Here is a 13,739-nt window from a genome sequence, read left to right as displayed (position 1 = left end):
TATGTCAAGTCACTGGCCTCAGAGTCAACATCCAACGCGAAATTCGCAACATTCCGGTTGTAATATGTGGCCGAGTAGTGAAAAATTGGGTCCAACGGATCGATCGCTGTAAACGGGCCCGTGATGATCATATGACCGAAATCGAATTTCATTCTTAAAATGTAAGAGTTGAACTATAACCAGAATAAATTTGAACTCAATATTTAAAAAAAACTGCGTTTTATTGAAAAAAAAAGTTGACAAGTCCCTAACGAAAGATCTGTTAGTTGTTTGCATGCACGAGAAAAATTATAACTTTCTCGCAATTCTTTTTCATCTTCTTCAATGGCACTAACGTTCCTGAGAAACTTTGTCGTCCCGAATTATTACTTTTTGTCATTTTTACATTTTGACAAATAACATGCCTTGAATGTATTCTCATGCTCTAGACTACGCGTGACCACAGTACAATGTTCATAGCATTTAAACGCGCTACCATCACTAACTACACGCCCGGAGTTCTCTTAGCGTGATCGCATCAAGATCAAGCATTTAACATTTACCCTCTACCTGAATTTCAAATAACTTTTATCATTGGAGAGAAAATTCCACGACAAAATTTAGGAAAACATTTCGGAAGGTCTAAAAAATAAGATTAATCCTCTAGCCGGATTCTATGTAATCCGTTCCGGCTCATTCATTTCATCGACGAGATGAGCGTAACAAGATATCATTCAATATAAGAGGGAAAAGTGAAGAGAGATATAAGATCCGACTAGTGCGATCCAAAACCACTTGTGCACACAGTTGTCGTCTATGAGGAATAAAAATGCATAAACACCAGAGAAAAAAGTGAAAAATAAACAAAGATGTTTCCATTGTGCTCATCTGGGGACCGTGTATATTAATATGGAAAAACGACATTATTTGCTACTGTTTCCTTTCAGGTACATAATAGCGCCCGAGAACCAAATAACTCTCGCGTTAGGATGCCTATTGGTGATTTTTCAAGTGGCCACGTGTCTTTGCGACTCTTCCGATAGTACACTTTTCTAATGCTATGGAACGATATTATCCAAAACATGCGTCGCGCGTCTCTCTGATATTATTGTTATTTTCACCATACATGATGGTATGGCAAACTGTTTTCCATTCTTAATCAGGCGTCATAACCGAACAGACCTTAGTTTTGAAAACAACGCTTTTTTAACTCTTTTGTGTATATACTTCTGATAGACTTATCGTCAATTTAGAGTAGGGGTTTTTTTATAGCACTATGAATATCTCTGACCTGATTCCAATCGATCTGAGTAATGATCGAGAGTTCAGCAATTCATCGATGGACGTTGAGGCGGACAGCAACAATGAGCGGCAGTTGCAAGAACTACAGTCAGACAGGAGGATATCTGTGATAAGTGAAGTGATAAATTGTGATAAATCCGAATCACGATTTTTGCACTCTACCAGTGAAACGTTACATTTCATATCGGGCCCTGAGAACATAGTGAAAACGTCATCACCACAAGAAACGGAAGTTAATTCCAGTGATTTCACAATGCACTCCACCAGTTATGCGAAACTCGACACCGCTAGTTGTGATAGAAATGTAATTTTTGAATGTAACAGCCACGAGCTCAATATTCCGAGCTTTAGCTCGAGTGAATCAGTGGGTTCCACTAAGAGTTTGGAACCATTAAACCAGTACGATGCTAATGTGTGGAGAAAAAGAGCGCTTGAAATTGAAAAAGGTATAACCGACATTTTCATGGAAAACTAATATCTTCTCATAGATTTGTTATATCCTTCAATAATATCAAACATCAAGTTTGAGAATGCTTGAACAATGTTCAAAAATAGTTTCAAAAATATTAGTCAATTGCTTCCACGTGTTTCATTGGTTATCATTCGCGTGACATGGAAATCTTCCTTAATGTATTTAAATATGAAACCGGATGATTTCACTAAAAATACACCTTTATTGTTCTCGAATGGTTTTGAATATTTTTTGATCTAATTGAGTAGCTCAACCGTTTCTTGGTCGGCCATCCTCGTTGTGACGAGGCATCGTTATCAAGGTAAATTACCTTGTGTTGCATTTTCTGATATTCCGGTCGCTTTCGAAGCAAATCAGAGGAGTTCAATTTGATGAATTGTTTTCGTTAAGCTCACTTCCAACAGTTTCACTGGTTTTCGGCGTCTCCAAACGCGGTTTTGCACAGTTCTTGTGGGTGGCTTCCATCAAATTTTCACGTTGAAACCGTTTCGAATCGTCCAGAACATTACGATTCTCCAAGAGCATGCTTGCCGTCAGCATCCACCAACATCCTATGCGAACCGTAAGCCGATTTCAAATTAATATTTACTTCAAATGACTTTAAATTCATATAAACGCCAGGGCTCTGTCACATAACCAGCTTAATAATATTAGTTACAAGTTACAAGTCTAGAAACTACAAGTGCTGATATTTTGCGTCGCATAATAATCTTAGATCGGGATAATAATAATAGTATATACTTGTTGTGTGCTCCCGTGGCCGAGTGGTTAGCGTCCCACATTATCATGCTGGGGGTTCGGGTTCAATTCCCGTTCTGGCCGGGAGATTTTTCGTCAAGGAAATTTTCTCCGACTTGCACGCGTATTTTAGAGCTTGCCACTCCAGAATACATTCAAGGCGTATTATCCGGCATAGAAATCTCAACTACAAATACTACTAATAAGAATGACGAAGTAATACCTACGTTGAGAAGACAAAAGTTCCACTGGTAACGTTAGTGCCATCCAAGAAGAAGAAGAATATACTTGTTTTATCAGTAACGCACCATTATTTTATTAGTAATGCGTTATTTATCTGTCAAAGTTATATCGTGTCATTGTTTTGAATGAAATTAATTTTTTATTTTCTGAAAATGGCAACGAGTAAGTAAGATCAGATCAAAGAAAATTGAAGCTCTGCGTTCTCGATGACATTTGCTAGCAAAATGTGTTGTGTTGTAACCTAAAAAACTTTTTATATTAGGCTGTCAAAAAAGTCCTGCCGTATTTCCGCGAGGTGTCGTTGTAAGCGCGTAGTTCTAGTTGTATTCATTGTATCGAGTCATACTATAGCTTGTTGGAAAGGTATTTTTGCGCGCTATAATATAGTCCTTGACAGTGTTTTGCAGTTTATGGACCCGATACAGTTTCCATTTCCACCGCACAACGATGGTTTCAACGTTTTCGTTCTGGTGTAGAGGTCGTCGAAGATGCGCCACGCACCGGAAGGCCTGTCGTCGAAAATTGCGACAAAATCGCTGAATTAGCCGAGAAAGACCGGCATAGTAGCAGCCGTAGCATCGGCCAAGAGCTGGGGATAAGTCATCAAACCGTTATTAACCATTTGAAGAAGCTTGGATTCACAAAGAAGCTCGATATATGGGTGCCACACACGTTGACGCAAAAAACATCTTTGACCGTATCGACGCATGTGAATCGCTGCTGAATCGCAACAAAATCGACCCGTTTCTGAAGCGGAGTGTGACTGGCGATGAAAAGTGGGTCACTTACGACAACGTGAAGCGCAAACGGTCGTGGTCGAAGCCCGCTGAAGCGGTTCAGACGGTGGCCAAGCCCTCATTAACGGCCAGGAAGGTTCTGCTGTGTGTTTGGTGGGATTGTCAAGGAATAATCTATTATGAGCTGCTTTCCTATGGCCAAACGCTCAATTCGGACCTGTACTGCCAACAACTGGACCGCTTGAAGGTAGCACTCATGAAGAAGAGGCCATCTTTGATAAACAGAGGCCGCATTGTCTTCCATCAGGACAACGCCAGGCCACACACTTCTTTGGTGACGCGCCAGCAGCTCCGGGAGCTCGGATGGGAGGTTCTTTTGCATCCGCCGTATAGTCCGGACCTTGCACCAAGTGACTACCACCTGTTTTTGTCCATGGCGAACGAGCTAGGTAGTCAGAAGTTAGCCACAAAAGAGGCCTGTGAAAATTGGCTATCCGAGTTTTTTGCCAATAAGGAAGCGAGCTTCTATAACAGGGGTATTATGAAGTTGGCATCTCGTTGGGAACAAGTCATCGAACAAAACGGCGCATATTTGACTTAAAACAGATGATTGTAACTAATTTTATGAACAAATGAAAATTCAAAAAAAAAAATACCGCAGGACTATTTTGACAGCCTCATATATAGCAGAGTTTGTTTAAGTTGAGGGGTCTTCCATAAATTATGGCATCTTTTTCAATGCCCAGTGAGTTTGCTTGTGCCCGAAGATCAGAAAATTATTTTAAAAAAGTATGTCAAAAATACTGCGTAATAGAAAGTACCATAAAATCCCAAATAATTGGATAACGTGCTTTATGGACGGCTCCAAATAGAAAATGGATGCCAGATTCGTGTTCAGCATTCCGAAATTATGTAAATACCATGTTTACTATTACTGAACTGAATGGTCTTGCAGGCCATTATTCAAAAGCTTCATCTTCTTCCAATTATTCCCAACAGTTTTTTTTCCACAAAACAAATTTAGAGTCCTCCCTTTCTTCCTTTGATACAGATCTTGACGCGGAGTATAATAAGGAGTTTGCATTTGATGAGTTTGAATGGGCTCTTCGCGGAGTACATGGCTCATCCGCCGGTCATGACCATGTCGGTTATTCTCTTCTCAAGAATCTTCTCTTTTTTTAAGAAGTGAGGGAAGGGTTAACCCAGACCTCGAGTTGGGCTCTCACCCACTAAAACCAAGCCCTCTACTCGTTGCCTCACTCCCCCGGGACCACATCTAGGCAACTACTTCAGGGGGCGGCTGTGCTCATGCACTTCACGAGTCTCCAACGCCTACCAGTTTTGTTTATACCATTTTTCTCTCTATATTTTTATTCACAATTTGTTGTTCTTCACTGCGCTTATGTCCATTGCACAGGCATCCATTTAGCCTTCGAGAGTGTACCGAATAGGAATTGTCCTCCAACTTGACGCGCAACCCGTCATAGTCATTCTCGCAGATTTTCTCTACCCAGCGGAGCACCGATTAGGTAGTGCCCTCCAACATAACGCGCACTCCGTCACAGCTACTCTCGTGGGGTATGCACCGGTTTAATGATGACGTCCTCATTGATGCTCGCTCCTTCGAAATGTTCGCAGTGTTGCTCCATTCAGGCCACAATCAGGCGTTGCCAGGCACGGAGTAATCCCTGTGGACTTGGAGAAAGGACTAATGGTTCCTCTCCCGAAGCCCGGTAAAAACAATTTTTTGCTGACGGTTATCGTCCAATTTAGGTAAGGTTCTTTAAAAGATGGTTTATAGAAGACTCATCAGGGGCTGTCCACATACCACGTGGACAAAAAAATCACGATTTTATAAAACAAAAATAAATGAATGGAAGATTATCAAATACAATTTTAGTTTACGATTTTTTAAACACTGGCAAAGAATTGTGTTGCTATGACATAGAATACATATTCAATTCTTCCTGAGGCGTTGACAGTAGCAACAACAATCCTTGAAGTGGATTGTAGATTGTGTCATAATATGAGCTCCATCAATGCCGAACTTTTCCAGTTTTTGAAGCACATTGAAACGTACAGAACGATTTTATATGCCAATTTTTATATATCAACGACAATCGAAGAAAAGAAAAGATAAAGTAGGAAGTATGTATTGATATCTATAGATCTTCAATTGACAAAGGATTGTGGAGTGAAGGGTCGAAATTTTTAAGCGATTCCGGAACGCCTGTAGCTTTGATATAAATGATGACATAAAGATAAAAAATACAGTATTTTCAAGCTACAAATTTCTATTTTAGGGATATCGTATGTACATATTCTTAGTTTGATGTGCATATGCGTTGTAGACAAAAGACATTGCAATGAAAAGTTATAGTGATTTTCTATAGATTTCCTATAAATTTCTATAGATTTTAAAAATATATTTCCAAGAAAAATCTAATCAACCTGATTATTTCGCTTCCATTTGATTCATAGAAAGTTTCAGTAGAACTTTCAACTACAGAGGTATTCTGTATAGAATGGAAAATTATCCTTTTATTTTGAATTAGGAATATTTCATGAAATAATGAACGCACAGCAAATCGATGGTCAAAACTTGGAAATATTCTATACAAGGTCCAGTTGTTGCCCTAAGGAAAGCATTATTTTATAACAAAGTTACACCGTTTCAAGAATCGCTCAAAATTTTCGATGTCGCATTTTGCTCCTCTATTTTTTATCGAGTGTAGTTTTTTGCCCACTCCGGAATAGGATCGGTCACAGGAAATGTTGGTTCATTTACACATTCGATCCACTTTTAGTCGTCAGTGCAATACGAAACCTTTTTCGCAATAGTTCGGGGATTTTTCAGAAGGTACTAATAGCGTATTAAAAATTTTCAATATATATATTTTTTATTTTTCAACTTCTAATTGCCCATTATGCATTGAGTGTCTAGATGGCTTCCAAAATGCTCGCGGGAAAAAAATACATCAGAAAGCTCACGAAAAGTTATTTGCATTACTCTTTAGTTTTCCTCCGCTTGAATCCTTATCAAAACATCACTTAAAAAATTCGAACAGTTTATCAGAGAGCAATTCAACGCCAAATTAATCAGCCACTTCCCCGATTCTTCCCATTTTTTGTTTTCAAATTTGCTTTTTTCAATAGCAGAAGGCTTCAATTCTGCCCGATTGAAACAAGATTTTGAGAAATCAATTAACTTTCTATTAAAATTTTATGAAATGTTTCAACTGTTGTGAAAACTTTCTCATAAATTGAATGAAATATCGAAAACTGTTATATCTGTTTAAAATAATGTTATATACAGGTTATTATGTAGTTGATACGAAATATTTTAGTTGATAGAGAATCACAAAAAAATCTTCCATGGTTAAACCTTAACTTACCTTATTGAACTTTTCCTTGAGATCGTTTTTTTGCCTTAAACTGACTGTAATTCAAAAAGTACGCTGCTCAGCACGATTCAATTGCTTCCATTTGAAGAAATTTTCCATAAAATTATGTTGTGAAATAGAATTAGTGGAAGATAACAAGAGGAGAAACAATGTGGTGTCCCGAAAGGAATTGTAGAGTGGTTGGAGAGCTTCAATTTGGTTGATAGAAACAATCCAGTTTCATGCATTTGAAAATTTTAATGAAACCCATAAAAACACAAAATTTTAAGTCTCTCCTTTACATCTAAAAGTTACTTGGTTCCATTGATTTAAATGTTTTACAACTCCATTCTCCATTCTATTCTACATTTTCTTATCTTTCAAATGAGCAGCATAATTATTCAAAATAGCGTGTTAAAATATTTGAACGTTAGACTGGGCAGCACTCTCAATCCGTTTATGTGGAGGCGATCTGGCGTAGTGGTAACATCCATGCCTCTCACGCTAAAGGTCACGAGTTCAATTCTCACTCCCGACATTCTTCCAAAAATGGAAGTAAAAGTGACGAACCAGCCAAATGAATTGAAAGTCAGTATAATACAGATAAAAAAAATTCAATCCGTTTATTGATGAAAACGGAGAGTTTTAAAATTCTTGAATATATGTTATTTAATTTAATTTTGAGTGTATAGCTGGTTGTATTAAAAAAAATCTTCCTGTCCACGTGGACTCAGTCTATACACCCTCCCCTCTCTCCGTGGACAAACGTAGACATTTTCTTACGGCAAAGTTGAATACGGAATTACCAGCGAATGTACTAAAATCTGTTCTTCCTTACCCTCATTCTGTTCCATCTTCAGTACGGAAGTCTACTCTCTTTTGAAAGCCTCCACTCTTAACCCTCCCCAGTCTGGAAAACCAGTTATCTTTAGCGATTCAGCCAGTTGTGTACAAGAGCAGAAATCCGCTTCTACAAACACCCTTGGCTTCTTTCTTCCGAGATTTTCACATTAGAGAGCAATATCTCCTTTTGCTGGATTCCTGGTCACTCTGGAATTCTCGGTAATGCCGACACTCTGGCGGGTTTAAGATGGGACTGTGAGATTGGGGTGATTGCTGTGCCTTCTGTGGATGCTATCCGCTGGATTAGAAATGTCATAAGGGAATACTGGGACTCGGAATGGTTCAGCAGACATAACACTACCTTGCGGAGAATCAAACCGATTACATCCGGTTGGCCTGACAATCCCGTTCCACAACATCGTCGAATCCTTTCCCGCCTCCGCATTGGACACACTAGCCTAACAAGATCCCCCCAACTGCATCACCTGCGGTGTACCCCTATCCATCCCCCACATACTAACAGAGTGCAAAGCTTATGATACTGAATGTTCGGCTAACGATCTAAACTTCGCCCTGGAATTAGTACTTTCGCCACCCTTCGAAAATAAATTGATCCGTTTCCTGAAAAAAAAACCGGCCTATTCAACAAGATATAAACATTCAAACAGTGACGAATGGCCTTCGAGTTAAACTCCCTTAACCCTTTATAAGGTCGTGGAAACTAGGCAACGAATCGACTCCAACTTCTGAGAACATAATCCTTACATGAGGAATAACACATATTTACTTTTGAAAAAAATTAACTATTGAAACAGTTGAAAAAATTAGTGGTAATATAGTTGCCACGGCCCGTGAATCCCAAAAACACTGCCATGCAAATTCACTTTATTGCGCCTGTGGTTATGCGACGACGACGATGTTGAATTAAACAGGCTTTAAACTTTTCAGTTCATTCGCCTCTCATTGGTTATATTGTTGTCGTTGTTGTTGAATTATAGAGGCTTTAAACTCTTAAAGTTCATTCGCTTCTAAGGAATTGGTGATGCGAAAATCAGAAGAATATTTCTAGGGCAGCAGTACCTATTATTTCAGCAATTTACAATATTTATAGTGCAGCGAAAAAAACCTTTTTTATGTAGATTTTCAAAGAAGAAATCAGGATTTGAATTTTTTTTATCAACTACACCATTTATTTAATTGAAAAAAAATTCAAGAGGTTGTGTCCAAGACACGACCACTTTGTTGACGTAGAACTACGCTATTATTTTGTTCAAGTCGCTTGTTAATAGCTTCGGATATTTTACACACACACACTTATCTCCGCTTTGCGCTCTTCTCAACAGAGCCCTGTTCAACTAAATTTCCGATCTCGATTAGTCAAATCTCAAACAAAATTCCTTAACAATAATTTTCTTGGTGAGTCGATGATAGCCTAGTTTGAAGATTTCCCACACAATTGTGTAGTTTAGAACCTTAATGGAATGGCGTCAGATTGATTTAATGATAGCAATGCCAGAGACATCAGCGAGTAAGTAATTTGGTCGCGTCCACAGCTCAATCCCTAACGAAGACATGTGATGACGCAAAGCAAGAAAGAACAAACGATTCTCATTGCTTCGTATCTATAATGATACTGAAAGTTTGCTGGTTGGTTGGTTCTTTGTTTTTAAGAGGCTTTAAACTTTGCAGTTCATTCGCCTCTAAGGGTGAAAGTTCATCCAGTGAGATCCAATATTTATGCTCCAGGCAAATATTCCCCTTCGTTCTTCTTCTTCTTCTTCTTTTCGCCGATAAGTTGCTCGTTATTGACGGCAGAGGTAGGGAAGCTCACAAATGAGCAGAACAAATGCATGGGAAAATGGAAATGTTTCTAGTTTTCATCAATTTTAACCGTTTACACATCAAGGGATTGTAATACATAGCATAAAAAACAAATCTTAGGGAATTTCCGATTCGTTTGGTATATGAATCGTCTAAATCCGTTGGTGGCAAAAAATTGTTACATAAAATGACTCCCAAATTGATATCGTACATTTTCAGCAGCACAAAAAAATTGAAGTATTGCCAGATACCTTTAGAAGATTTAGGCTGAGTAAAATATTGAAATAATATTTAAATTGCAACGAAAAGAATATTTTTTGTTGGTGACAATATCGTTGCCGCTACCCGTAAAAGGGTTATAACAAGAGCTGAACTGAACCATGAAACTCGCAAGTTTTTTTTCATACGTTCGTTATTTTTTCAACAGATTACAAGAAAACCGCATGTGACCGCGAGCGAACAAGAATGAGAGACATGAACCGTGCGTTTGACCTGCTTCGTTCCAGGCTGCCCCATACAAAGCCCTCTGGAAAGAAACACTCAAAGATAGAATGCCTAAGGTATGATCTAATTTTGCAATACATGTAGTATATGTAATATGTAATAGTGTAGAATGAAACAAACGAAAAATAGTTCCACTTTGTTTTATTTTCAGATTAGCAATTCAGTACATCCGGCACCTTCAACGAGTTCTGCAGTATCCTACAACGCCTCCGCCACACAGTCAGGAATGCTACTATCATGTATCTTCTAACAGTTTACCAGCTTCCGTATCATCCCAATCTCCCACGGATCCCTTCCTTCCCATGGATACAAACAATAATTGTTTTTCGCCTCCTCCAGCACCACAACAGAATTCACAGTGGTTCATAACTAGTAATGCTGATGGTTACAGCTACTATTATTTACCATAGCGAGACTACAACTTATTCCGATTTTTTATAAATTGCTACAAGATGATTCGTCATTTCTGTGTTACTTGTCTCCATATCTGTCCGAACTTCCAATGTGCCGTTCTCATTTAATTTGTAGATTTTTTTCAGAGCTTTAACCGACGGCTCCTTCGAAAAAGACATGCGACAGATTGATTTTGATTCCAGCTCAAATCCTTTTTCCGTCGCAAATCCTTCCTCCAGCACCGTGAGTCCGAAATTGTGAGAAATCATGAATGCCAACTGACTTGTTCCTGGCTTGATTCGTAGAAACCCATTTTCCAGATGCATCGGAGCACCGGATACCGGATGTTTTGAACGTGATTCATAGTTCAACAAAGGCTGCCCCATAGACTCGAACTTAATCGTCTCACTGTATGTGAAATCTTTAATAGTTGGATAACTACCCTTAGCACTGATTGCTTCCCAGGTACCAATAAGCCATTGAATTGGCTTCAATGCTTCGTGAATTTTAGCCATATTATTCAATAAAGTTAAATAAGATATTAAACATAAACAAATGACTGTGATCTAAAATGTAAATGAAAATTTGGATTTTGACAGTAATTTCAAGGTTTATACATATTGATTATTTACACCAAGGCGCCTAGATGTATATCCTAAGGTGAGGCCGTTTCGTCTCTAAGTGGGCTAGGGGAGCGATATATGAAAACAGTACGGTAGAAAGCAGAAGAGGAATTATTTGCTTGAAGCGAGAAAGAGACAGACTGATCACAAACGAACTTGCGCACAAGCGCATTGTGTATTGTTTACAAACAAAACACAGTAGACTTCCAAGATGGCTGAAAAGTGGTTTTGACAAGTTGGCCCACCTTAGGATATACTTCTAAGCGCCTTGATTTACACTAGGGCAAATCATACCTAAGTGGTGCTACAAAACTATCAGTACTCGAGTCACCAGGAGAAGGAAAGGAATGTTAGTATGATAATCGCCGCCCGAAGGCCAGAAAGGTCGTCTCTATATCGTAGTTCTCTGGCTATTATCATGGAAGGGATATTTATTAGAGGGGAAAGGTGAGAATCAAGATTCAGTGTAGTAAGTTATGTGATTATGTAAATGTAAACTATCGACCACTCGACGGAACAAAAATCCTAAAATCTCTTGTGTCACCACACGTGGCAGAGATTATATTTAGGTATTCTGCGAAGGAACATTTGTAAAATTAATTTGGCCCGGCTATATATAATATAATAGTATTCATCGCATGTACCTTTTATTGAAAACCAATCGCATCGGCGGATAGTTAACTGTGGGAAACCTGAGAAAGTAACCTAGAAAATTCCTCTGAAGCCAGTCGACCCGGCGATATGTTCCATTATTCATCACGACTACTCTGTGTCGAACTGCAATCGTGACGATGGATAGTTATTTTTGGGAAACCAGAGAAGGTAACCAAGAAAACCATCCTAGAAACAATCGTCTCTGCGATATATTTCATCATTCACCGCGTGAACGCATTTTCACCGATCCGATTGGCACCAGAGGAGCCCTCGCAAAGTCTGGTCACGCTCCCAGGCCCCTGTAAAGACATCTCCTCGTTCTCACGTTCAGGAATCTAATCTCAGGATCGGAGAGTCGACCACGGGAAACCCGAGGCTTTGTATGACACATCCTTGCTCAACTTTCTCATATTCTCTCCGGGAAAGCTGCCTGTCTCCAGAGAAACACATTCCCTATAACAGGTTACATCATGCACGCAACACAAAAACATTCGTATAACTGTTCGACTGAAAACTTTATAAGGTAACACAGTAAAACTATTTTTTATTTTGCAAAATTCAATTTTATCATTCAACGAGGGCGAGGGCGATACAGCGATTATAGCGATCTTGCAACTTTCAGTTTTTCCTCAAAATAGGCCTCAGTTTCGGTAATCACTTTATCATCGGTCTTACATTTCTTGCCAGCGAGCATTCTCTTCAGGTCTGTGAACAGAAAACAGTCGCTGGGGCCAGATCTGGAGAATACGGTGGATGCGGAAGCAATTCGAAGCCCAATTCATGCAATTACACACGAAATTCGGATTTTTCCATTTTTTTGTACAATAACAAAAGTTGCTTCACTCTCAATGCTGTAACTCACGAACCAATCGATCGGTTGCTGTCAAATTTTGACACGTATCCATTGAAAGATGGTGCTTTGTGATAGTCAAGTAGATTTTTACAAGAGGCGCCATCTAGACGTTAACCTTATGAACTTTTCAACCGAACTGTTATATCATGGACAGACATACAGCTGTACTAGCTTTGTACGTGTACAGCGTTGTACAGGTACCATCGTAGCATGACAGATATTCTTTGGTTGTGCATTGTACCGCATGTCAAACTGACAATCGGAAATTTGACCAATTTTTATGAAATATTTCAATGAAAAAGATTTTTATTTAGCGTCTAAACTATCAAACACAACAAACAAGTTTCCAATCTGAGTTATTAACTCAGGAGAAAGTCAATGAAAAGATCGTTTACCAAATGTTTTGATTCGGTTTGTTCATGCTACTCACCACTAACCGTCTATGGCGCTGCGCACAGTACAACTGTTGCCATGTACAATGGTGGAACAGGTCGGTACAGATACAGCGATTGTACCGAGTTGCTTTCATGGTTCTAGCGCTCTGCATAGTGACAGACATACAATCTTCGACGCTAGTACAATTGTATGTTTGTCATAAGAAATACATGTGAAAGAGAAGATGAAAGAAGGAAACCAAAATAAATTTAAAACGGCTGACAAGTGGTATCTCCATTAGTTGGCCATAATATCAATACGTGTTAAAATAAACGAACTGATCTTTGTATAAAACAAAGTAGAACATGAATAACAGTTTTAGCAGTGTGTATGAGAGAGTGACAATAAAACATAGCGGATGACACTGCCCGCTCAATCCATCTATGCCGATAATTACTTTGGTGTGATACATTCACTACGACTTCGTAATACTTATGACAGACATACAACCGTACTAGCGTTGTACATCGAAAATTGTATGTCTGTCACCATTTACAGCGCTAGAACCATGCAAGCAACTCGGTACCATCGCTGTATCTGTACCGACCTGTTCCACCATTGTACATGGCTACAGTTGTACTGTGCGCAGCGCTATAGACGGTTAGTGGTGGGTAGCATGAACAAACCGAATCATAACACTTGGTAAACGTTCTTTTCATTGAATTTCTCTTGAGTTAAAAACTCAGATTGGGAACTTGTTTGTTGTGTTTGATAGTTTAGACGCTAAATCTCGCGTCACTCGGCCAATTTGCGCCGTTC

At 39.0% G+C, this 13,739-nt stretch overlaps 2 protein-coding genes across 3 annotated transcripts; one reads left to right on the top strand and one right to left on the bottom strand.

The window, feature by feature from the left end:
• Positions 1-976: 976 nt before the first annotated feature.
• LOC129778027 (uncharacterized) lies at positions 977-10,485 on the top strand. 2 transcript variants are annotated; one of them, XM_055784672.1, is made up of 3 exons: positions 977-1,727; positions 9,946-10,078; positions 10,152-10,317. In XM_055784672.1, exons 1-3 carry the CDS (start codon positions 1,256-1,258, stop codon positions 10,270-10,272), a joined length of 726 nt encoding a protein of 241 aa, XP_055640647.1. In that variant the 5' UTR covers positions 977-1,255; the 3' UTR covers positions 10,273-10,317. The 2 variants fall into 2 exon arrangements, with proteins under 2 accessions (XP_055640647.1, XP_055640640.1); XM_055784665.1 differs by having other exon boundaries at positions 979-1,727; positions 10,174-10,485.
• LOC129778040 (peroxynitrite isomerase THAP4-like) lies at positions 10,147-11,009 on the bottom strand. The gene has a single exon (XM_055784687.1). It carries the CDS (start codon positions 10,928-10,930, stop codon positions 10,445-10,447), a length of 486 nt encoding a protein of 161 aa, XP_055640662.1. The 5' UTR covers positions 10,931-11,009; the 3' UTR covers positions 10,147-10,444.
• Positions 11,010-13,739: the final 2,730 nt, after the last annotated feature.

The sequence above is a fragment of the Toxorhynchites rutilus genome, chromosome 1 (genome assembly GCF_029784135.1).
Source record: "Toxorhynchites rutilus septentrionalis strain SRP chromosome 1, ASM2978413v1, whole genome shotgun sequence".
NCBI classification, from domain to species: Eukaryota; Metazoa; Arthropoda; class Insecta; order Diptera; family Culicidae; genus Toxorhynchites; species Toxorhynchites rutilus.
Note: the sequence above shows the minus strand (reverse complement) of the source record. Positions and strands in the feature narration are given on the sequence as shown.

Excerpts from the sequence above, each read along its gene's own strand:
- LOC129778040 (XM_055784687.1), bottom strand. The coding sequence starts at position 10,930 with ATGGCTAAAATTCACGAAGCATTGAAGCCAATTCAATGGCTTATTGGT.
- LOC129778027 (XM_055784665.1), top strand. The coding sequence starts at position 1,256 with ATGAATATCTCTGACCTGATTCCAATCGATCTGAGTAATGATCGAGAG. Across the intron at positions 1,728-9,945 it reads AGCGCTTGAAATTGAAAAAG|ATTACAAGAAAACCGCATGT; the intron begins GTATAACCGACA and ends TTTTTTCAACAG. Across the intron at positions 10,079-10,173 it reads TCAAAGATAGAATGCCTAAG|ATTAGCAATTCAGTACATCC; the intron begins GTATGATCTAAT and ends TTTTATTTTCAG.